Source organism: Anser cygnoides, chromosome 4 (genome assembly GCF_040182565.1).
Source record: "Anser cygnoides isolate HZ-2024a breed goose chromosome 4, Taihu_goose_T2T_genome, whole genome shotgun sequence".
NCBI classification, from domain to species: domain Eukaryota; kingdom Metazoa; phylum Chordata; class Aves; order Anseriformes; family Anatidae; genus Anser; species Anser cygnoides.
In genome coordinates this window covers 15,059,089-15,081,424 of record NC_089876.1, presented here as the reverse complement: position 1 = coordinate 15,081,424, position 22,336 = coordinate 15,059,089, and the positions used below count along the sequence as shown (strand labels likewise).

General features: G+C 39.1%; 1 protein-coding gene and 1 long non-coding RNA gene across 5 annotated transcripts in view; one reads left to right on the top strand and one right to left on the bottom strand.

Moving 5' to 3' along the window:
* Positions 1 to 361: 361 nt before the first annotated feature.
* LOC106033666 (uncharacterized) lies at positions 362 to 1,447 on the bottom strand. The gene is made up of 2 exons (XR_001205470.3): positions 1,276 to 1,447; positions 362 to 766 (listed from the first exon to the last, which is right to left on the bottom strand). It is a non-coding gene; the product is annotated as an uncharacterized lncRNA (long non-coding RNA).
* A 113-nt stretch (positions 1,448 to 1,560) lies between these two features.
* The window catches only part of BOD1L1 (biorientation of chromosomes in cell division 1 like 1), a 35,391-nt gene continuing 14,615 nt past the window's right edge, over positions 1,561 to 22,336 (top strand). For 2 of the 4 annotated variants that reach the window (XM_048046655.2, XM_066995658.1), the window contains exons 1-13: positions 1,561 to 2,004; positions 2,205 to 2,329; positions 3,609 to 3,799; positions 4,970 to 5,581; positions 6,011 to 6,160; positions 7,442 to 7,611; positions 8,019 to 8,142; positions 8,452 to 8,596; positions 9,720 to 9,795; positions 10,628 to 16,775; positions 18,224 to 18,291; positions 19,452 to 19,521; positions 22,143 to 22,186. In XM_048046655.2, coding sequence (XP_047902612.2) covers positions 1,792 to 2,004; positions 2,205 to 2,329; positions 3,609 to 3,799; positions 4,970 to 5,581; positions 6,011 to 6,160; positions 7,442 to 7,611; positions 8,019 to 8,142; positions 8,452 to 8,596; positions 9,720 to 9,795; positions 10,628 to 16,775; positions 18,224 to 18,291; positions 19,452 to 19,521; positions 22,143 to 22,186 — 8,136 coding nt within the window. In that variant the 5' untranslated portion in view covers positions 1,561 to 1,791. Of the gene's footprint in view, positions 2,005 to 2,204; positions 2,330 to 3,608; positions 3,800 to 4,969; positions 5,582 to 6,010; positions 6,161 to 7,441; positions 7,612 to 8,018; positions 8,143 to 8,451; positions 8,597 to 9,719; positions 9,796 to 10,627; positions 16,776 to 18,223; positions 18,292 to 19,451; positions 19,522 to 22,139; positions 22,187 to 22,336 lie in introns of all 4 variants that reach the window. The other 2 variants (XM_066995657.1, XM_066995656.1) reach the window with 1 other exon arrangement.

Sequence of the window (22,336 nt, the reverse complement as noted above, 5' to 3'; positions counted from 1 at the left end):
ATTGCTGGATTACCGAGCTGGGTAAATAAGATATCTGAAAAGCCCGCAACAGCCAGTAAGTTGCGTGCAACCTGGGATGGTACTTAACTCATAGCACAGAACAATCTTTCACATTCAGCTGTTGAGTCAATTTGAGTACGGACTGCTTGTTGCAATAGTTTCAGACCACTGGGCATAACTGATCCCTGATAGCCCTTAAATTCCCAAATTTTATTAATGGATTCCTGCTCTCTAGTATTCTTCACAGCACATTCCTTGACATAGCTGGAGACAAAGGCCACAGGTACTCCAGGCTGCCTGTGATGTATGTGAATGGTATGCTGTTCTAGGAAGCAAGAATCTTACTTGTGCTGTTGAAAGGTTTGTTTGTTTTTTTTTAATTTTTCTGCATTATCCTTGAAAAATAAATAACTAAATTGAAGTTGCAGTGCTTTTTCCCAACAAAAAAAAAAATGAAGATGTTGCTAACTTCCCAGTGATGTCTGAATTTTTCATCTACTCTCATGGTCACACACAATTTCTAAAATCAGTAATGCATTTACAGAAATGATACCCCTGAGTTCTGCACTTTCTGGCTTACAGCTACATGGCCTTTAGTCACCATTTGTAAAACTTTTCTTTATTGAGAAAAGATGTAACAGAGCCAGCAGACCTCACGTTGGCATATGTGGGTAGGGGCTGTACCAGGCTCCAAGCTGCAGACTTTGCGATCCTCCTACATTTTGATGGTTTAATCCTTCATGAGGTCTATGTAGAAAGTATGAAACTAGAAAGAAAGGCCAGATTTTAATTACATATGCACCCACAGATCAACAACTCACAATACTCTTAAATATGCCAGATGTAGTTCGTTCTGTGGAGTTGCAAACCATCTAGAAGTACTTATTTCTCAGCAGGAAAACTAGGGGCAAGTTTTATACTTCTGCCATTTTCAAGTGTGCAATAACAACCCCGAGGCTCTTGCCTTTATAGTCAGATATATAATGATTACTAGAGATTGCAATTTCTAATGGCCGTAGCTGCACAAGACCTCCACTCCTCACACCACAAACCTTGTGTAACTGAAATATTAGTACTACCAAATCTCCTTTTTTAGGCTGCAAGCCGGTCTCTGGTGTACTTTTATGTATTTTTGTAATTTTCTTATGTATCGTGGGGAGGACAGATCAGCCTCTTATAGCAGGAACAGCGAAGAACCGAAGCACACCCGGCACTGTCCCCCCCGTTCCCATGCCAGATACGAGGACATTACCCTCCCCGTTTCTCCATATCTACCGTTCCCTCACAGAAAGCCGCTAAAACCGCGCATTTAAACCCCCAGGGCACAGCACGACGTCCTCACACGGCTCCCTCGGCCCCGCCCCCTCCCCAACGGCCGCCCCCGCCATGATGGCGGCCGGCGCAGGAAGGGGCGGGGCGGGGCGGGGCGCGGCCGGGAGCGCGCAGCGCGGCGCGGGGCGGGCGGCAGGGCCGGGGCGGGGGGGGGGGGGGCGGCGCGCGCCGCGCCCGCCCGGGAAGGGGGGGGGGGGGGGGGGGGGGGGGGGGGGCAGCGGCGACTGAGTGCCGCCGTTCCCCCTCCCCGCCCCGCCGCTGTCCGCCCGTGGCCCCGCCCCCTCCGAGGGCCCGGCGGCGGTCGCATGGCGCCGCCGCCGCTTCCCTTCCCTTCCCCTGCGGCCGCCTCTCGCTTCCTCCCTCCGTTCCCTTTCGCTTCCGGGGTCAGAGCCGCCGCGGCTGCCGCTCGGGAGCGAGCCCGGTCCCGCGGCCCGGCCGGCAGCGCCGGCAGCCGCCGCCATGGCCAGCAACCCGCAGCCGCAGCCCCCGCCGCCGCCGCCGCCCCCGCCGCCGCCGCCCCCTCAGCAGCCGCCGCCGCTGCCGGGGGCCGGGGCGGCGGCGGGGGGCGGCGCGGCGGAGCCCGAGCTGGTCTCCATGATCGTCAGCCACCTCAAGAGCCAGGGGCTCTTCGACCAGTTCCGCCGCGACTGCCTGGCCGACGTGGACACCAAGGTAACGGGGCGGGGAGGGCGGCGGGGACGCGGCTGAGGGGATCGCCGGCATTCGGGGCGGTCAGGGGGAGCGAGGGGCGCTGCCCCGCCGCCGGGCTGCCCCCTCTGACGATGTTCTCCTCAGCACACCGTGCTCTGGGGGTAGGCGTGTGCCACCTCTCAGCTTTGTCTCCCTCGTTTTCGGCCGCTTTCCCTCCTCAGCCCGCCTATCAGAATCTGAGGCAGCGCGTGGACAACTTTGTTTCCAACCATCTGGCCACGCACACCTGGAGCCCCCACCTCAACAAGAACCAGCTGAGGAATAACATCAGGCAGCAGGTGCTCAAGTAAGTGGTGCCACTCGCCGTGCTCCCTTCGGACACACCGGTGCTGCGTGGCGGGTGGCTGAGGCGCTAGGTCAGCTGTAAACTGTCCCCTTTCTTTAAAGAGACTCCTGAAGAAGGTTCTGTCGTTGTTTTTTAAAGCTGGTGGTATTTCCGTTAACGGTTCACCATCAGCACTAGCCAGAGTTAGGCTTCAAATGTTATTTTGTCTGATCCAAGTTGAGCCAAGGATGGAAAGCTTAGTTTTGACTTGGGGTATAACATTCTAGTTAAAGATTAACTTTCCTGTCTCTTTTCAGTCAGAAATTAGTAAAATTACTACTGTCATCAAGTTTTGAGCTGAGGAAGTTAATAGGGTTTGACAGATCAAGCTCTGCAGAGTGCAAAGTGAAATTCACAAAATAAGAAACTGGATGCAAATCTGTTATGAGAAGAGCTTTTGCAGAACCGCTGTCATGTCAAACTGATGTCAAACACTTACCTCATGTTTGATTATTTCATTAGCATCCCTTTAGTTTTACTTGTCAGAAAGTAGTCATAAGAATCATCGGAAAGTTTCTTCAAGGGAGCCTGAGTTTGGTCACTGAGCTGGGTCAAATAAGGTATTAGTGAGCAAATGTGTTCAGTTATGGTGTAGCGATACCTTTGGTGACTGGTACAGAGGATCTGGGGATTTTTAAATAAGCAATGGGGATAATAGGCAGCATAGTCTTCCCTGGAACATACGAGGTTCTAGAGAAAACCCTTAGCTAAAAAGTTCTCTGTCATTTATTTTATTTTTTTACTTAGCATTAAGGGTGTTCTGTAAAGCTGTAAAAACTCTGAGGTGTCACCCTGTATTGTGCAAAAGGTAAATTAGGGCAGTGATGACTGGTCTGGTATTCATCTGTCCCTCATGCCTTCTTGAGTGTGTTTGTTTTATGCTAAGGGAGTTGATAAGATCAGGTTTCTTTTTTTCCCACAAAAGTCACTTTTATAATTAGCTAATACTTGTAGGCATCACCACTAGTGATGTAACCACGGGCCATTTGTTATGTTAGTTCCATGTGATTGGATCACTTTATTTCTTTACTTTTTTTTTTTTTTTTTAGTTCATAAGGCGATAGAGAGAGCAGTGGAAATACAGGTAGCTGGCTAAGTGCACTCCTGCAGCGATATTCAAAAACATTGGTGCTTCACTTGAAGTGTTTAAGAGAGTTTACGTTATTTAAATGAGCATTTATCATGAAGATGTTCTCTAAAAAGTCATTTTTGATTAAGTATTAATGTAACTTTGTTCCAGGTCTGGAATGTTGGAATCTGGAATTGACAGAATTATTTCTCAGGTTGTGGACCCAAAGATCAACCATACATTCAGACCTCAGGTGGAAAAAGCTGTCCATGAATTTTTAGCTACACTGAATCACAAAGAGGAGGCAGGTCCCAGTACAACTCCAAGTGAGGACAAAACAGATGCTTCAGTTACAGTACAAGGTATTCTACCATTTCTCTTAGCAGTCTGTTACCAAAAGTTTATTTCTTTTTCTCAGGAGAAGAAGCGTTAGCTAGGTTTGCTGCTAGCACAGAATTGTTATCATCCATGCTAGTAAGCTGAGTGCCAGGCAGCATACCATAATATTTGTCTCTTGCTGTTTCTACAAAGTTAGAAGGCAAGAGAGGTGCCATGTACCACTCTGTCGCTTCTACCTGAGATTACAGTGGTTCAGTTTACTCTAAGGAGAAAAGTTGACTTCAGGGTTTAGCCCTGTATGTATTATATGATCTGATGAGACATAGGTGTAAAAGAAGAATGATTTATTTTTTTATGCATTGATAGATGAACAGAGCTTGTCTTTAAGACGTTTAATTGTCTTAATGCTGTTGCTGTGTACAGTAAAACTTTAATGGCTAAGATTCTCTCAGGAGCTTAAGTTCAGCTGTAAATCAGCCAATCCTTAGTTTGTTTAAAAATGCAGTACTTCCTTTATGATTTTCATTTATGTTGCCTGGTATCAGCTTCTAAACACTCCTGCAGGTAATTGTCCATTCTTTCCCTTCCTAAGAGACTCCACAGCAGTCCATCTATTTGTAACCAGAGCCTTTATTTAAATCCTAGCCCTTTTCCTGTGAGGCCCACTTCCTTTAATGTAAGTGGGTTAACAAGCCAGCTGCAGCTCCCAGTACTAGTCTGTTTAACCCTTTCTCATCCATCTTCAAAGATGCTTCTAAGAGGATGGGAAAGTAATAGAGGGCATTTTGATAGCTTTGTTATTACATAATCGATACGCTGAGTTCATTTCTGATGTCATTTATGAAGATACCAGGGGGTACAAATGTAGGCTTCTTGCTGCAGTATTCCGTTTTGTGCTTCTCCAAAGCCTATTGATAGTAAAGTTGAGCATCCTTCCCGTAAACGACCACTGCTTTCACTTGAGAAGTGTAACTGGTACTTTTTTTTCTGAACGACATTCTCCAGATGCAAAATTAGTCAACCGTTTTTGTTATTACTCTATTTCAAATAAATAAAAATCACTCTTTTTCCTTTTACTTGCTTAAAGTCATTCTATCTAAATGGCCACTTCCTTTCAAATATTTCAAAAGCTTCCTTCATGGAAAATCACAGAAACTGAGATGAACTAAAACTTTTCTTTCTTACTCTTCAAGGTGTCTCTACTACAACTCCTAGTGGCAATGTAGCTAGTGATGCAATGTCCATTTTGGAAACAATAACTTCTCTTAACCAAGAAGCAAGTGCTGCCAGGGCTTCAACAGAGAACTCAAATTCCAAGAACAATGACAAAGTTGCTAAAAGACTCTTATCTCAGCACAGTGTTGATGGTAGTGCTGAGAGAGAGAAAAACACGGAGGACTTGCAAGACAGAGAGAAAGCAACTTCTGATGTTTCTGGAGAAGGAGCTGAAACACTTGCAAAGTGTGAAGATTCAAATGAGCTTCCCAGTCAAAGTGAAGAAATAAAAAATTCAGCAAAGGATACCAATAGTTTGACTAATACAAGTAAAGAAATACAGCAGGAAAGTGAAGATCAAAAGAGTAAATTAATAGATAAATGTGACAAGAAACCAGACAGCAGTGAAAAAGGTGAAAGAAGAAAAGAAAAGAAAGAGAAACCCGACAAGAAGTCTGACCATTCAAAAAAAAGTGATGATACTACCAAGTCAAAAGAAGAAAAGCAAGGGAGAGAGCTGGAACCAGCGAAACAGTTAGTCCCAGAAAAAAATAGCAGTAAACATAAAACAACTGAAAGCACTAAAGAAGGTATGATGTGGGCAATGCTTATTCTTAAAATATGAAGTTGTTTTTGTTGTGTGTTGTTTTGTTCTTTTGAAATGTATTTGGGAACTGAATCAGAAGTGTGTGGGGAATGTATGTTCTCTGCTAGTTGTGGCAAACTTAACTAGCTAGCTACAGTTAGCTCTTGGTTCATCACCCTTAACCAAGGCGCCCAAATTAGGAATCTGATTGTCTTTGATCTTCAAGTGTGTGTGTTATTGGTCATCGGTGTTATTCCAGCAAGATCTCTCAAATTTCCCAGTCTGCATTTTAAGATGTTAATTTATTTATTTTTTTATTATTTCTTAAGACAACTTTGTTTTCAGTGGCAAAAAAAACTGTTTTGGTAAGAAAAGATTCTCAAATATAGTATGCTGTATTACAGCCTTTTCTCTCTATTCTTTCCTTTGCAAGAACATACATCAATAGATTCGGATTTGGATGTACTCAGTGACATCACTGTCAGCTCTGTCCATACCAGTGACCTTTCTTCCTTTGAAGAAGAGAGTGAAGAGGAAACTGTAATTTCTGACAGTACTGAAGAAGGGGAGATCACATCAGATGGTAAAACAATCAGAATGTTAATTTTGGTGGTAAAATGGCAAGAAAGAATATGCAACAATTCTGTTATTTGAGCGCATCCTATCCCAAATTTGACATTTTGCAATATTTTCTATTGTGTTTATTTTTGAGGAAGGGCTTTCAATGTGGAGTGGTAGTATTTGTGCAATCGTGAAAGATGAGCACTAGGCATATTTTGAGACCTTTTTTAACAGCATGATATATTCTAAGGATTGTAAGTATTACTTGTACTACAGTATTCCATAGGCGACAGAAACGCATAGTGTTTGGATATGGATGGATATGTGGCTTTGCCATGAGCTTTTTACCCTCCCTTCTGCCACAGATTTAGTATATCGTTGGAGTGTTTTGTTTATGATCCTGCAGTAGTGCATGTAGCAGACTTTGCCAATTTAGGTTGTTTTCAGAGCTTCAAGCATGCTGGGATTTCCAAATTCTACCTGGCTACAGTAGAAGGAACATGAATGGATTTAACTTTTAAGAGTTTGGGAACACCAAACCTGTTCACTGGCTGTGGTTCATTTTTGAATTCTCCTTGTCTTGAGCGGACCTCAGATTCTTTTGATTTCTACAGATATATGACTTCTGCGTATATTAAGATCTAACCGCTTCATAAGACAGTACCAGTTTCGTAGTACCTGAATGAGTTGTCTCATGTATATTCTGAGCTTCTCTTCTGCTCTAAGAATATTACTTAGAAGCACTGAACTACTTGCATATTCTCTGGCTTTGGTGTTACCTGTAAACATGACAGATTGCATGAAGTGAAATAAGCCTTAAGTATATTTCAAGCATACAAATACTTCGTATTATGTGAAGTACAAATATTTTTGCTCTATTGCAAATCATCATGATAAGAAAAAACTATTTCAATTTTACTTATATAATAATTACATATATAAACAAATGTGTTCTGTTTATATATTTCAATAAGCGTACTTAGTTTTTAAGGTCTTAAACATTGTACAATTTTTTGGTGTAAGAATGGAGCTTAGTTTAATATACAGAAGAAGGTATATTCTGACTTCTTATTTAGTATCTTGGGTTTTTTTGGCTGAATAGTGTACACAAATGGATGAATATTCGTTTCATGTTTTCATAATCTAGTGGTACTTCGCACAATATTTGATTATTTTTTTTTGACTGCTTCCATGTGTAAAGAAAATAAGTTATTAAATTTTGCGTGTCTTGGTTTTACAAAAACTATGTTGAAAGTACTGCTCTATTATATCAGTATATCTCTACATTTCACTAACTTTCCAGATGAAGAGGCGAAAAACAATCAAACTAAGACAAAGCCTCATTCTAATGAGATGAGTGATGGGAAAGCCAAGCCTGTTCGTCATGCTTACGTTCGAAAGCCTTTTTTGTACTCCAAGTACTTCAGTGACTCTGATGATGAGCGAACTGTAGAGCAACGCCGACAATCCATTGTAAGTGTGAGTTTTGTTACTGCTCGCTGTCTAAGCCCTTAAACCATTCAGCACAGAAATTTCACTTTTAACTAGTGGTGGTTTGTGAGGGGGAGTTTTCTGTTTCTTCTCATTTTGTTTTTGTTGCTTGTGTCCCTCCTTCATACTTCAATCAGTATTGTGTGATCTGGAACACCACATTGCAGGGAATTACTCTACTGGGTGAGCTTTGAAGGCTTCTAGCAGTTGGGGAAAAAAGCACGATGCGGTTTTGACATCTTCACAGAATAGGCAATAGGTAGATTTTTTCTTAATTGAGTCATTCAGTGTGGAGAGTAAGAAACTTCAGGTTTTAGATGTTCTTTTACTACAAATATACACTCTTTGCCCTAATGATAATTTGTTTTCTCTTGCTTGTGTATCTCTAGGCCAAAGAAAAAGAAGAGAGACTCCTAAGAAGACAAATCAACAGAGAGAGGCTTGAAGAAAAACGTAAACAGAAAGCTGCAGAAAAAACAAAGTCCCTAAAATGTGGAAGTCAGAATGCTAAAGGTATGGAAATTATACATTAGCCTTTTATTTCTTTTATTTTAAGGGAAAATAACTTTCGGAGTAAAATAATGTCAGTAGGTCTTTTGTCATCTCCCTTGAAAGCCCATTGTTTCAATAGTGATGTGACAGGAAAATGGATAATGCGAATTATTAATACAAATGTCTTCACTTTTTCATATATCCGTGATTATATTACTTGAATACCCATATACATTAGTATTCTCTTCTTTCCACTTTCAATCTCATTTATAGCTGAAACAGTGATATAAAGACATACTTACGCCTTTCACCATTTGTGTATTATTTTAGGAAAAAGTGGCTTGAACGTAGAAGAACCTTCAGCAAGAAGTCTCGAGACAAAAACTACTGGTACCAGCATTAAGGATGTGCTTAAAGAACAGAAATTCTTAGAAAAAAAAGTAGCCTTGAGCAGAAAAAGAAAAAGAGATTCAAGGTATTCATGTATTTGCTCAAAAGGAATGAAGTTTTTAAAACTTCATTTCTGCAGATTCTAAAGGTTCTCTTCAACTTTGCAGTTAGCCTTACCTATTTTAACAATTTTGTCCTAAGGCATCCAGAGAACTTTGTTACTAATACTCACCAAGTTGAGGTATAAAATGAAGTTATGTCTCCTTAATGTAGTACAGCTCAGACAGGCAGGCTGCAGTAGCAGCCTTTGTGTGGCTTTTCATCCACACAATGATAATAAAGATGTGAGAATGGAAAGCTGTTAGATGTTTGTGCATCTAATATAAAAAACAAGTGTAATGTATTTCCATTAACTTTTATTTTTGTGATCTGGCTGAGTTCCTAGTATATATTTATTATTTTGTATTCTGTCATAATTTTTTGCTAACTTTCCATTACTACATTTTCATTCACTTATTACATCGTTTCTTGACTTCATAAATGAAATAAGATTAAAAAAAAAGAAACTTAAAAGATTGATAGTAATTAAGCTAAATTACTGCTTGTGTATGTATTTATGTTAATATATAAAAAAAACACAATTTGTGTATATATATTGTAGATATACAGAAATACATTATGCAGAGCAGCACGAGCTGGGATATACCCTGCAGTCCTTCAATATGAGTAACTTAAATAAATCATTCAGTCTTCAGCTTGCCCTGGTCTTTAATTTGGTGTTTTAAGTAGATACATACATATATATCTAGATACACATGTATTTATATTAAATAAGACAAGCTTCTGAAAGACAAAACCAGTATTTTTTTTAAAGTTCCCTTTCCTTTGATAAGGGGAGAATGTGTTTTTTCTCTGTGGTAAGATCTCTTATTCATTTTACAGGGACAACTGTAGTACTAATATTGTCATACTAACGTTTTCTGCTTTAAAGCACTGTTGTCCAGAGAGCATCTGTGAAGTTAGTACACATAGTTTTCCAAGAAGAAAAAAAGGCTTGGGCAAACTGTTTAGTCAAAAGTAGTGTGACCGTGTTCAGTGTTTTAGTGTGCGTTTGTCTCTCGCCTTCAGCTTTTAAAGCAGAAAATTTACAAACTAATGTTAGTCTGTTATTTTCTTTTTTTAATTGCTTATCCAAATTCCTGTTTCAGGCATGTTGAAGATAGTTGGAAAAAGAAATACGAGCCTACTGAAGAGGATTCTAAAGAAATTCAAAAAACAAATGAGGTATGTGTCTCCTAAGCTATTAAAATTCGTTTCAAGAAACTAATGTTACGATCTTTCTTTTTAATTGTAAAAGGACTTATTCATATGTCCATACCAAACTGTATACTACTCCATTCATTCTCTTGAATTACTTTTTCTCCTGCTACTTCTTTGAGTTGGGTTAATGATACTACATTACCGCGGTAGTGTTTTCTGAATTCTAGTAAATATTAGGTTACATCATGTATGTGTTTGGTGCTGGCCTATTTTGTAGTAGGAGAAAAGAGAAAGTTTGAGCTGTATTCTGTAAAACACGTTGGATTTGTAAAGGAGTGAAGTATGTAAAAGACTTCAGGAGTTTGATCTACATAAATTTCTCCTTGGGAACTTATAGAGAAACTAAATATAGTCTGAATAGTACAGGAAAGACAACTTTTAGGTTGAGAGGTTTTTATCAACAATGTTATTACCAAAAAAGTGATAGCTGGAAGTCAAACTGGTAATCTAAAACTATCTTTTGTGGGTTTTTGTTTTTCTTTTAAACAGCGTAAAGGCAGTTTGAAATAAATTGTAGAACATTTGAAAGGGTTATTGTCCATTTAAAAGTCTATTTAAATTGTTTTAGAAAGAAAGGTTACTTTATAAAGAAGTGATATTCAAAGTCAAGCAGACTGTTAACTTCTGTTGAAATAAATAAGGCAAATTTCCTTTTCTTGCCAACAATATTTTAAATTAATTTTTATTACAGAAAGTGGGTCCCCTGCTCTATTGCTTTTATGGATAGTTTGTCTTCTAGAATTCTGTCAGACGTATAGTGAAGGAACTGTGTAACATATTTAAATTTCTTTTACAGACTTGTGAAAAAAATTCTTCAAAAGAATTAAAGCATAATCATGGGAAAAGTGAAATCTCTAAACCACTTCGAAGACTTTCAGAATCTGTGCATTCAACTGAGGAAAGCAAAAATGATTCTAAAGTGGAAAAAGAACATAAAAGAAAAACCTCTACCTCTCTTCAGGCTGAAGGAACCCAGCAGGACAGTGAAACGAGGGATCCAAAAAAACTGGATAGAGCAGAAGTTAATACCGAAGAACCACAGAAGCAGAAAACCACATTTAAAAATGAAAAGCACCCCAAAAAAGATAGTGACACAGAAATTCAACATACAAGAAATTCTGCCAGAAAAGAAGCCAAGTCTTACAGAGATAAAAATGAAAAGGAAATAACTGCTGTAGAAGATAAAGTTTCTTTAAAGCACAAACATAAAGGAGACAATGCTCATAAGTCAGGTGAAGATGTTGAACTCCATTCTTCTGAGAGAAGTTTGAAAGGTGAGGATGGTGCTCAGAAACATAATCAACAAATAAAGGTTTCCACAGATGACAAACCTGAAAGAAAAAGTAAACACCGAAGTGAACGGAAAATATCAGTGGCTGGAAAAGATGGAAAAAATATTTCTGAACACACTTTAAAAACTGAAGAGTTGCTGCGTAAGGAAAATAAAAAAGACAAGCACCTCTCAACAGAAAAATCAAGAGCAGAATACAAGTCCAAAAGGTCTCTGAGTGATTCTAGGCCACAGAAGGATTCCCTAAGTGCCTCAAAGCAACTTGCTTCTGCTTCACAAAAAAGGAGTGAAAGTTACTCAGAAGATAAGCATGAAATAAAATCAACTAATTCTGAATGTAATTTGAAACAAGAAGATGGCATTCATAAAGATAGACGAAGATCTAAGAGCCTTGTAGAAGACAAAACTTTATTAAAGTCTAAGTCAAAGAGTCATAATAAACAACTCAAAGTATCTGAAATTGAATTACAGGAAAATTTAGCAAAACAAGAGACTATTCAGAAACAGGACAAAGATAAGAGCATGGAAGAGAATGATTCAGATAAGCAACACAAATCCAAGAATGAAAATAAAGTTTTTGAGGAGAGTGGTGCTGATATTGAAAATGAAAGTGGCATGCAATCAACTCAGGGATCACAAAAAGACTTCAGTCACAGAGTTAAGTTACATTCTGGAGAAAGAGGATCTGTTAAAGAGAAATGTAGAGGTGATAAAGATTTAAGTAACTCCAAACTAGAAAGAAGGTTCTCCGTTGAAGGTCACAAAAGCAGAAGCTTAAAGCACAGCAACAAGGAAATGAAGAAGAAGGAAGAGTGTGTCAAATCGGAGGATAAAGATATCAAAGAAGTGGACAGTGGGCATGAAAAAGTGTTGGGCATCACAGTAGCAATGGATAAAAAACAAAGTAAAAAGATACTCTGTGAAAACAGAAAAGGCAATGTATCAAACCAAGATTTGCTTGGAGAGGAAAAGCAGTCAGCTGGCACAACTGTAAGTAGCCATACTCCAGCCCCTCAAAAGTCAAGTGTGAATAGTGATGGTGTGTATTCTGGTCATGAGGGAGAGATGATGGAAGTTGATGTGGAAGAAGCAAAAGCACAAGAAGCATCTAAAATTGAAGGGAAAAGCATTCTAAATTCACTCCAAGCTGCAGATGCCAAGTACACAGCGAAAGAAAAAATTGCTCTCTCTGTTTCAAGTAAGGAATTAAAACACAGTGTGGCAGATCTTGAAGCTTGTGAACCGCAGTTTCTGGCTGCAGTTGAAAAAACTGTTAAACAAGATATCCCTAATAAGCAAGTTGGTGCCTTAGACGCTTTGTCCAAACAAGTTTCCGTGGATCAAGGACCCAATAAACAAGGGGCTTATAAAATGAGTGCTGTGCGTGAAACAAGTCGTAGAATCTCACTGAATGCTCCCAGTAAAGATGAAACTTCAGAAGACAGCAGAAAACCAAAGAATTTTAAAACTGTGATAAATTCTAATTCAGATAACGTTCCTTTAGCAGGTAATTGTTCCAGAGAAGATGCTGCTGATGCAAAGTCTATGGATATGGATATCTCAGATTTTACAGATTCCTTGGGTAGTACGTCTAAGGAGGAATGCCATAATACAGATGGGACTTCTTTGTCTGAAGATGCTTTCATTTTGAAGAATGATGCAGCACAGGTTGTATACATGGAACAACAAGATAGTGCAACGCTGAGTTCTGTCATGAAAGACGGTGATGGCAACAACGCTATGACAAACAATATAGAAAAAGATAATGAGGCACCACAGCACGATGAGCAGGCAATGGAAGACAGTACAACTGGCTTACCCATTAAAGAAGGTTATGACAAATCAGCAAAGTCAAAAAGCACTCAAAGAAGTGAGTTGAAAACAAAAGAGGAAAGCTTGGTGGCTGATGTGACTGAAGACCATAGAGACGTAAAAACAAAAGGGCATCTCCTAAAAAAAATAAAAAGAAAAGAAAGAGAGTGTTTGCAAACAGACCATTCCACAAAGGGGGAGAGGAGCACAATGGTGGATAACGTGAAAAAGAATGAGGTGCATGATGCTGATGATATGATACAATCTTCCTCTGTGTTAGTGCCTAAAAGAGTTCCTGAAGAAAAAGTCAAAGGCTCTGTTGTAGCCACTAGGCAAGAAGGGAATGGTGTGATTGTCACAGAAGATAAAAATGAAAGCAATGCAGTGGGTACCAGCGCAGGAAGCAGCAAACTTAGTTTGTTGTACAGCAGCCCGCAAACAACTCCAGCCACTGTGATAGGAACTAGCACAGAAAAGATTGAGAGCACTGTAATGGCCACTAGTACAGGAGAAGAAAGGACTGAGGGTGCATCACATTCTGAAAAGGAAAGTGATGCTACGACCACTTGCTCAGAAGAAGAAAGTGAGGTGGCATTAATCTGCACAAGCATAGAAGCTGATGAAGGTTTCACAACAGGCGTATGGGTAAAAAGTAGTGAGGGAGGCAGTTTCATCACAGGAGCAGATATCGGTGAGTGTACAGTTGCAGCAGCAGAAGAAGGCGGTGGCAGTGTTGTCACGGAAGGATTAGCAGAAAGTGAAAGTTTCCTAACAAGTACAAAAGAAAATGGTGACTGTACCATGGTTGATGCAGAAGAAAGTGGTAAGGATTCAGTCAATGCAAGTGGAGCAGAAATTGAAGATAGTGTGAATAGCGCTGGGACAGAAGAAAAAGATGATGCTGTGACTAGTGCGGGCTCTGAAGAGAAGCGAAAGACCTCAGCTTGTGGAGATGCAAGCAAATTTGAAAGTTCTGTGTCCTGCTTAGGTGAAGTGGAGAGCGATGGTGCTGTAACTAGTGCAGGGACAGAAACAGGTGAAGGATCAACAAGTGGTGACGGTTCAGCAGAATTTAGGGGCAGTAAGAGAGCTGGCCGAGTAAAAGAACACGAAGGTACTGTGACTTGCACAGGTGCAGAAGAAAGAGGTCATAACTTCATTGTGTGCTCAGTGACTGGTACAGATGCCCAAGGAGAAAGCACTGTAAGTGGGGCGTGTATTGCAGTGGTCACAAATAATGATGCTACAACTGGAACTAATGGTGACAAATCTGAGGATACTATAAATGGTGAAAGTGCAGTGACCAGCACAGGCATAACTCCAGAAGATGATGCTGAAATTTCAGTAGTCTGCACAGGACTGGAGGACAGCAATGAAGGGTGTGCAGTTTCTTTAGATGCTGAAAAATGTGAAAGTCTAATGGACAGCACAAGGACAAAAGAGGAAGCCAGTATTGCTATGGTTAGCATTGGTTCATGTGATGATGAAGGTTTTGTGACTAGTACAGGCTCAAAAGAAGAGGATGAAGAAGATGAGGGTATTGTGACCAGTACTGGAAGAGGAAATGAAGAAATTGAGCATGCTTCTACTTGCACGGGAATGGAAGGTGAAAATGCGCTGATCTGTATAGGTGCAGAAGAAGGTGAAAGTTCCATTATCTGCATAGTTGCTGAACAAATGGAAGCTGAGTCAGGAGTGGCTGGCACAAATGTAAATAAGCTTATGGTGGACAGTATGACGGGTGCTGAGAAAGAAGCTAGTCATGGCACAAACAGCAAAAATGCCAAAGGAATTGTTGAAAGTAGTGTAACCAGTGCAAGTGCTGCCGATGAGGGTGCCATGGCTGCACATATCGGAAAACATGAAGGTATCCTCATTCCCCTGGATGCTGAAGAGTGTGAGGGCCCCATGACTAGTGCTATGGCACTGCAGGATAAGGGTCAGCCTGGTGCTGAAGAAGGACATGAAATTGCCATGACTTCTTTCGGTAGCAGAGAACTTGATGGCTCTATAAGTAGTGCCATTCCAAAGGAAGATGACAACTCTCTTATTTCTCCTGACAGAGAGGAAAAAGTTAAAGGTGATATTATTTCCACCAGTACAGTGGAAGAAAGTGATGCTCCCTTACATTCAGCCATGGATGCTGAGGAAGGTCCGCTTGCTGTTACAAGAGCAAATGAAAGTGGGGAAAGCTCTATGGTCTTAGCAGACACCGAAGACACAGAGGTGCCCATGCCCAGTACAGCTACAGAATTTAAAGAGAGTGTGCATGCTTCTAGCAGCAAGCAGGAGAAAGATGAGTGCACGATGATTTCCACCAGTATTGTGGAAGAATTTGAGGCTCCTATGTCAAGTGCCACTATTGAATACGATGGTCAGCTCCCCTCTGTGAAAACGGAAGAAATAAGTGAGAATACTATGGTTTCTATAGATATGGAGGTATACGATGTTCCCATGCCCAGTGCATCCAGTGTGGGAGGAGATGATGATGATGAAAGTCGACCAACTGCTAGCAGTAAAGAAGAAAAGGATGAGTGTGCTATGATCTCCACAAGCGTTGTAGAAGAACAAGTAATCCTAATGTCAGGTGAGGTTACAGAAGAGGCAGTTCAGCATGTCTCAGACACAGAGTCAAAAAATGAAACAGTAATGATCTCCACAAGTACAGCAGAATGTTTTGAAGCTCCTATGTCTAGTGTAGCTGTGCAAGATGAAAATAAACTCACTGCTTCAGAAACAGAAGGAAGATACGAAGCTGCTATGATCACAACAAGTATGACAGAAGAATGTGAGATAGTCCTGATCAGTGCAGCACCACAAGCTGAAAGTCAGCTTCTTGTGGCAGAAGGAGATGAAGAGACCATTCTCTCTCCAAATGCATCAGAGGAATGCAAGATCGTGGAGACCACTGCAACTGTAGATGAAGAGTTTGGACTAGCTGCTTTCAATACAGATGCAAAGAGCGACGGTTCTGTGATTTTTGTGGGAGAATGTGGAGCTCCTGTGCTGAGGGTTACCACCAACAGTGAAGATCAACATGCTGCTTCAAGTATGGGAGATAAAGAGGAAGGGGCAGTAATCACCCTGAGCACAATGGAAGAATGTGATAGTCTCTTCACCTTTACAGTCATAGAAGAAAGTCAACTTGCTGCTGAGAGTACAGAAGTAAAAGACAAAAGTGAGGACATTTTTAATACTGCTAGCCAAATTGAATGCATCCTAACAACCACAGGCCCAGAAAAAAGCAATAATTCTTTGCTTGTCATTGGTAGAGAGAATGAGGCCAGTGAGAGTGTTGTGCAGGACGAATCAGCAGCATCTCAGACTGCTGTAGACAGTGAAGTCACAGAAACGGATGAAAATTCAGTGAACCTCATGAGTGTAGATGAAGCTCTTTGTGTGGAGATTAGTACAGAGGCTGTTGCAAGTGCAAGTCCGTCCTCAGAGGCAAATGAGGATGACGAGCAAGCTGAAGATGTGTTGCAGGAGGATGTTACATCAGAACTCTCTTGTATGATTTCGGAAGCAGCAGTAGAGAGTGAAACTCTACAGAATGTAAACTGTAAATTTAACTCAAACTTGCTTTTAGAAAGCGACTTTTCTGAAAGAAGGACTCCACTGCCTAGGGCACAATCTCATTCCTTAGCTTCTGCAAGTGAAGTAACTGTAAATAACAACCATGGTGAAGTGATTGCAGGAGCAGAATTAGGGGAAAAAAAAGACTTGCCTGTGTTGCATGTGGAAGAACTATATGGCAGTGATGACAAAATGAACTTGGTCAAAATAGATGATATTGGAAATGAAGTTACTTTTCAGAAAAGTAATACAACATTTAATTCAGGTGAGGATTTCTGTGCTTTTTTCCTCTCTTGAGTTTATAGCTGTCATTAATAAATGCTGAATTACCAATAACTTATGCTGTTCAAATATACCAGACTTCTGTGTAGTTTGCAAAATTCTAATGTATTTAAGAATTGGTGGCAAATACTTAACTAAACATGTAATTCTGAGTGTTGGCGTGACTGAACAAAATTAGTATCTTAGGTATGTTAAAAAAGTGCACAAAGAAAATATATTGAGTTAAAATCATGATCTAATTTATGATGTTTGCAAGGGATAATTATCATGGAGCTACAAATAGGTTTTGTTACTAACATGTTCTGAAATTCAAAAGTACTTTTATAGGAAAGAGAATGTATTTCATTTAGATGTACGTTCAACATTTTAAAAATGGTAACTTAGTGAGTTTTGAAGATTAAGAGTGACCATCCTTAGTCGTAACCGCAGATTTTCTCAGGATAGTTTTTTAATGGTAATACTTAAATTCACTGTCTTATGCTGAATTTTGTCTTGTCTCTACTAATAGACTTGAAATTATCATCCTTCGTGTTGCTGGAGGAGTTAGGTAGTGATCCTAAATAAACAAATGTTTTAGGAAAGCAGTGATTTTAGGTGTCTATTTTTAATACAGAACTTAAGATATGGTAGTATATGACACTAAGAATATCATGTCTTATTTTCAAGATCCATTTTTCTGGGATTTAATGTTTGAAATGAACTTGCATGGTTGCTAGTTCCTTAAAATACCACATTGTGAACATCCTGCTATTTTTAGCCTTTCTCCTTTTTGACCCTCCAGAATAGTTGAAGCACTAAGTTTATGAAATAATAAGTTCTGTAAATGCCATAATGAATTCAAAGTTTTGAGTTCATTAAAATTTTGGAGGAATTAAACTGTAGAAAAAAGTAGAGAAGTCTGCCTGTCCTCAGTTATGCCAAGGTACATGGAATGATGCTGGTGAAACACTTCTTTTAAAACCTTTTCCTTCTCATGTATGTCTCGAAGGTTAGTTTTTCTATTTTGGTGTTTCACTCAATACTTGTCATGGGCTGATGCAGGCTTTGTAAGTACCAGGGGTAACAGTAGTTTGTATTTAATACAAACGTAACTTGCTGTTTGGAATTTTGTCAGAAAATCTGTTGATGTTTTCAAAGGAAAAGCAAGAAAAAAAGCTGAAGTCAGAAATCCATAAATAAGCTGTGGTAAATTCTGATAACTTCTATTCTCCAATCTTTTTGTATTTAAGGAAAACAGAGAAGTACTTGTGTTCTTGCAGATGTCAAGGTTTTTTTTTAAGCTGGTTTGCTACAGACAGACAACTATTGTTTTCATTGCCAGGAAGAGGTTGAATTCATGTGGTGGTTCATGAGGGGATAGCATCCTACTGTAGCATGGGCTAACTATGGCATAATGTAATTAATAATTTTAACATACTTGTATTTCATTAGGCAATAATGCAGCTTTACCAAAGTTGGCAGAAGAAGTAGAACTTGAAACTAACTTGAAAATTGAAGAGGTATGTGTTAATTTTTTTTTGACTGTTTCTTGTATGATTAAATACGTTTTCTAGGGTTTCCTTACTAAATATTTGATTTTTGTGCAGCAAGGACTGTATTTGAACCTCAAAACATTTAGAGGGTCATTTTTTTCGGAATATTTAGCCGTATTCTTCTAAGCAGTTGGCATTTAGATTGTGTGATGTCCATGTTACTCTGTGGTAGAACCAATTCCCTTCCTCAGCTGTGTTCCTTCCATGACAGTGACATCTGAGTTTGCTTTTCTTCAGAACTAGTTATACTGTACATTGTTGTTTCTGATATTACTTGTAAAGTAGTCATATATGCCTTAACACTTACAGGTGGCAGTCAATTAGTGTTTTAAAATAGTAAGCATACACTGCTGTTCATTTTATTGTATCCCTCGGTTCAGAGCATGGTTCAGAGACTCACAAGCACCTCTGGAAGGGCCACCAGGCACAGGGCAGACCAGTTAAGTGTTTCTGAGCAACGGTTTCAATGCATTGAAATGCATTTTGGGAAAATCCACGTCAGCTTCAGTCTGGTGGGATTTACTGAGTTGAGTTCAGTACCACCTGCAAAGGGCTGTACTGTTTGCCAATGTAAGATAGTGGTCCTACAGTCAATGTGGTTGTGTTCACATGGCACTGTACCTGGGTTTACAGTGTTGGGATCTGACTTAATGCTACATGGAGCTAAGTGTACTTACCCATGCATTTGTAACATACAGCTGATCTGCAGCTTTTCTTAAAAAAGAAAAAGAAAGAAAGAAAATAGGCAAATATGTTGCAGATACATATACTGTGCAGATACATATTTTTCTGTATATAGGTATGTTTCTGGAATACTTGTTTTGACCAGAGCTCCTCTTAGAAGAAGAATTTGCACCTTCCTGAGATTTCTTTTGGGATCTCCTTGTTAAACTAATCCATTCTTATCATACCATTGTTAACTCTAAGGTCAAGCTCATGGCACCGCAGTGTTCAACAGTAATGTAACTAAGCTCTGGCAGTGTCTCCTATTAATATTTGTACTGCTGTCTTAGCTTTTGAAGGCTTATCAGTCAAAAGACAATAGTAATTACTACATGAGGGAAGGGAGCAAAACATAATTGTACTGGATGCCTGTAATAATTTGTTTTCTCTGATCTTGCGTTTAGCCACAACAGCCTGAAAGTCCAAGGAGTGAAGAAGTATGTGTGGATCTTCATATTAAAGAGCTACAAAAAGGTGATTTTTATGCTGATAGTACACTACTTTTCATACTGGTTTGGTATTACTCATAAGGGGAATTTTGTAGATTTGATATATACTTTGTCTAGAGGGACCGAAGCAAAGCCCGTGGAAATCTTCATGAAATGCTTCTTAGGAGCTCATGTGGTTTTGCATTTGGTTTACAGGAGAGAGTGGGAGGATCAGCCCTTTCTTCCAATATAATACATTAAAAGAAGGGTGGAAAGCACTTAGAATTAAAAAAAAATGTGGATTTCAAATAGAATGTTAGCACTCAATAAATAAATATAATAAATAATAAATATGGAATAATAATTAATAAATAAGTAAAATAATAAAATGTTTGATGCTCAGGCACAGAAACTTCCCCAATGAGTTGCTTTCTTCTTTCTGAAATTAGAACAACCTCGTTTCTGGTGTTGTGACAGGCCCTTGGGGATATAGCGACAGTTAAGTAATGTATGACTAAGCCACAGAGAGGTTACAGAGTGTTAAAAAATATATATAATAATAATAACAGGAATTATTTTTTTTTTAGTCTGTCTTGCCTTCCATCAGATTAAAGAGTTTCTGGCCAACCACTGAAATCTGGCCATCCAATGAAATTTGAATAGTATTTATAAGTAAGTAGTCATCTAGCTAGAAATTTCAGTCAACTCTAGATCTGTGCTCAGTAATTCCTTTTCAGTGTATTAAATCAGTCTTAAATGCAGGGGGAAAAAAATCCCTCATTCCTAGAAACACATTTTCAAATGTGTTGCAGTTGTTTGGCTTTCCTATTAAAGCAAAAACACACCCCAACTTTGTTCCCATCCTGATGGATTGCATGCTCCAGATGCTTTACAAAGATGTTTACAACACTACCAGATGAGAGTTAATCTTCTGTTAATGGAGTAACAAGCAAAACTAAAATGAATTCCGGGAGGTACCAATGATATAGCTGTGTAAAGTCCAGAGAGGTTAAAGATGCATTTCCTCTTATGGAAATTGCAGCTGAAAGCATAAACTGAAAGGACGCGCTGTAAAGCTCACTTGTAAATTTTTACGTGTATACCAAAATAACTTTACGAAATAGAGGACAAAATTAGGACCAAGGTGAGATGTGCCTTGTTGTAAAGCCTTAGATTCCTTTTTATTCTCGGGGTAGGTCAAATTCATATACCTACTTTAATGGTGTAGTATATTCATCCAGGTGACAAGAGACATGCTCAACTCACAAGAAAGGAAGTGTAAACCCCAAGAATGGCTTAGAAGAATGTGGTCTTCAGGACACCAGATCCAAAATGTGCCACTTCACATCACGCAGTCACCCAGACAGGCAGTACTTAAAATTTAAAATGTGCACATTGAACTGGCAGCGATAATCTTGTTCCATGTAAAATGTTTAACACAAATCCATTTGTTGTGTAAATCATGTTGGATATGACACACACTGAAGAAAGAATAATGCTTTGTAGCTCTTGGTAGAGATTTTTTTGCTTTTTCCCCACACACACAATAATCTCTCTTTTATGTATATATATATACATATAGCTCAACGTACGTAAAAGGAAGTTGTTTAAAAGACAAATGTGTGTCCTGTCATCAGTATGAACAGCAGACACAGTAGTTTAGTAGTCCAAGCTTCCTTGGAATGTAAACAAATCATTGCTGTTTGAGTGGGTAGGATCTAGCTCTTCATTTGACACTGCTTTAAAAATTGGAAGATATTGTGCAACTAAACAGTATAGCTGTGCATAAATTGTTCCTAAAACTTATAGGTTTAAGAAATCAGCTACAAATTGTATAGAGTTTTATGTGAAAACGGTTTTATTGGATTGTAGGTTTATGTTCTTACTGTAGCTGAAAGAAAAGCTGGTTGGAAAGTTTTAGCAGTTTTTTAAAATAAAAATACTAATTCAGTTGCCTATGTGAATCAGATCTAAAGTTTTTTTTGAACCCTTTCATAGAGCAGCTTTTTTAGGATTCTCTTCTTGTACCTATATGAAGTGACTTTGAAAGATATGGAATTTTACCAAATTGCAGAGGACTCATTAGTTTCCATAATATGTAATTATTTTCCACATTTTTGTGATATGTAAGGTTTGGCTCTACTTTGTCAGAGCCAAAGTTAGAGTACAGTAGAGTCTAGCAATCAAACAGCTTCCGTATGTGCACTGTCTCACTGCTACAATTGTGCAGACTTTAGTTCTCTGCCAAGCCTGATGTTACAGCTTAGTTTTCAGCATAATTTACTTCATCCCATGATCTAGCATCTAGGTCTGCGATGTTGGTGACTGACTCATTCAAATGCCAGAACTGTATTTGAAACTTATAGTTTCTTAACTTAAGGTTCCTGTGTGTTTCAAAGATCACAGCCTCCTGAATGCCTATATTTTAGTCTTAACATGATTCTCATCTATCTATGCTTTAGAAATCCATTTTTTTTATTTTTATTTGTTTGATGATACACTGTTAAAAGAAGGATAAGGTGCTTGGGTGAATGGTATTTTCAACACTGAAAGCAAGTTATGTAGTGCCAGGTACTTGCTTTAGAGCCCTTTCAGAGAGGTGAAATAGAAGATACGAAGATATTTTGCTGCTGAACTTTTTTCTAATTTTTTTATTATTTTTAGTAGATTTGCAGCAGAGGAATATTGCTCTAGGAAGAGAAACTATTCACGTAAGTTTTGTTTTGTTTTTTAAAGTTTACTATCAGTTTATGCTGCTTTTTTCTTGCTTGCATTTACTTCTATTTACATTAAAAGTTCTATTTACATTAAATATTCTCTAAACAAAAATATTATTTCTTGTATATGCAGAGCCTATATAT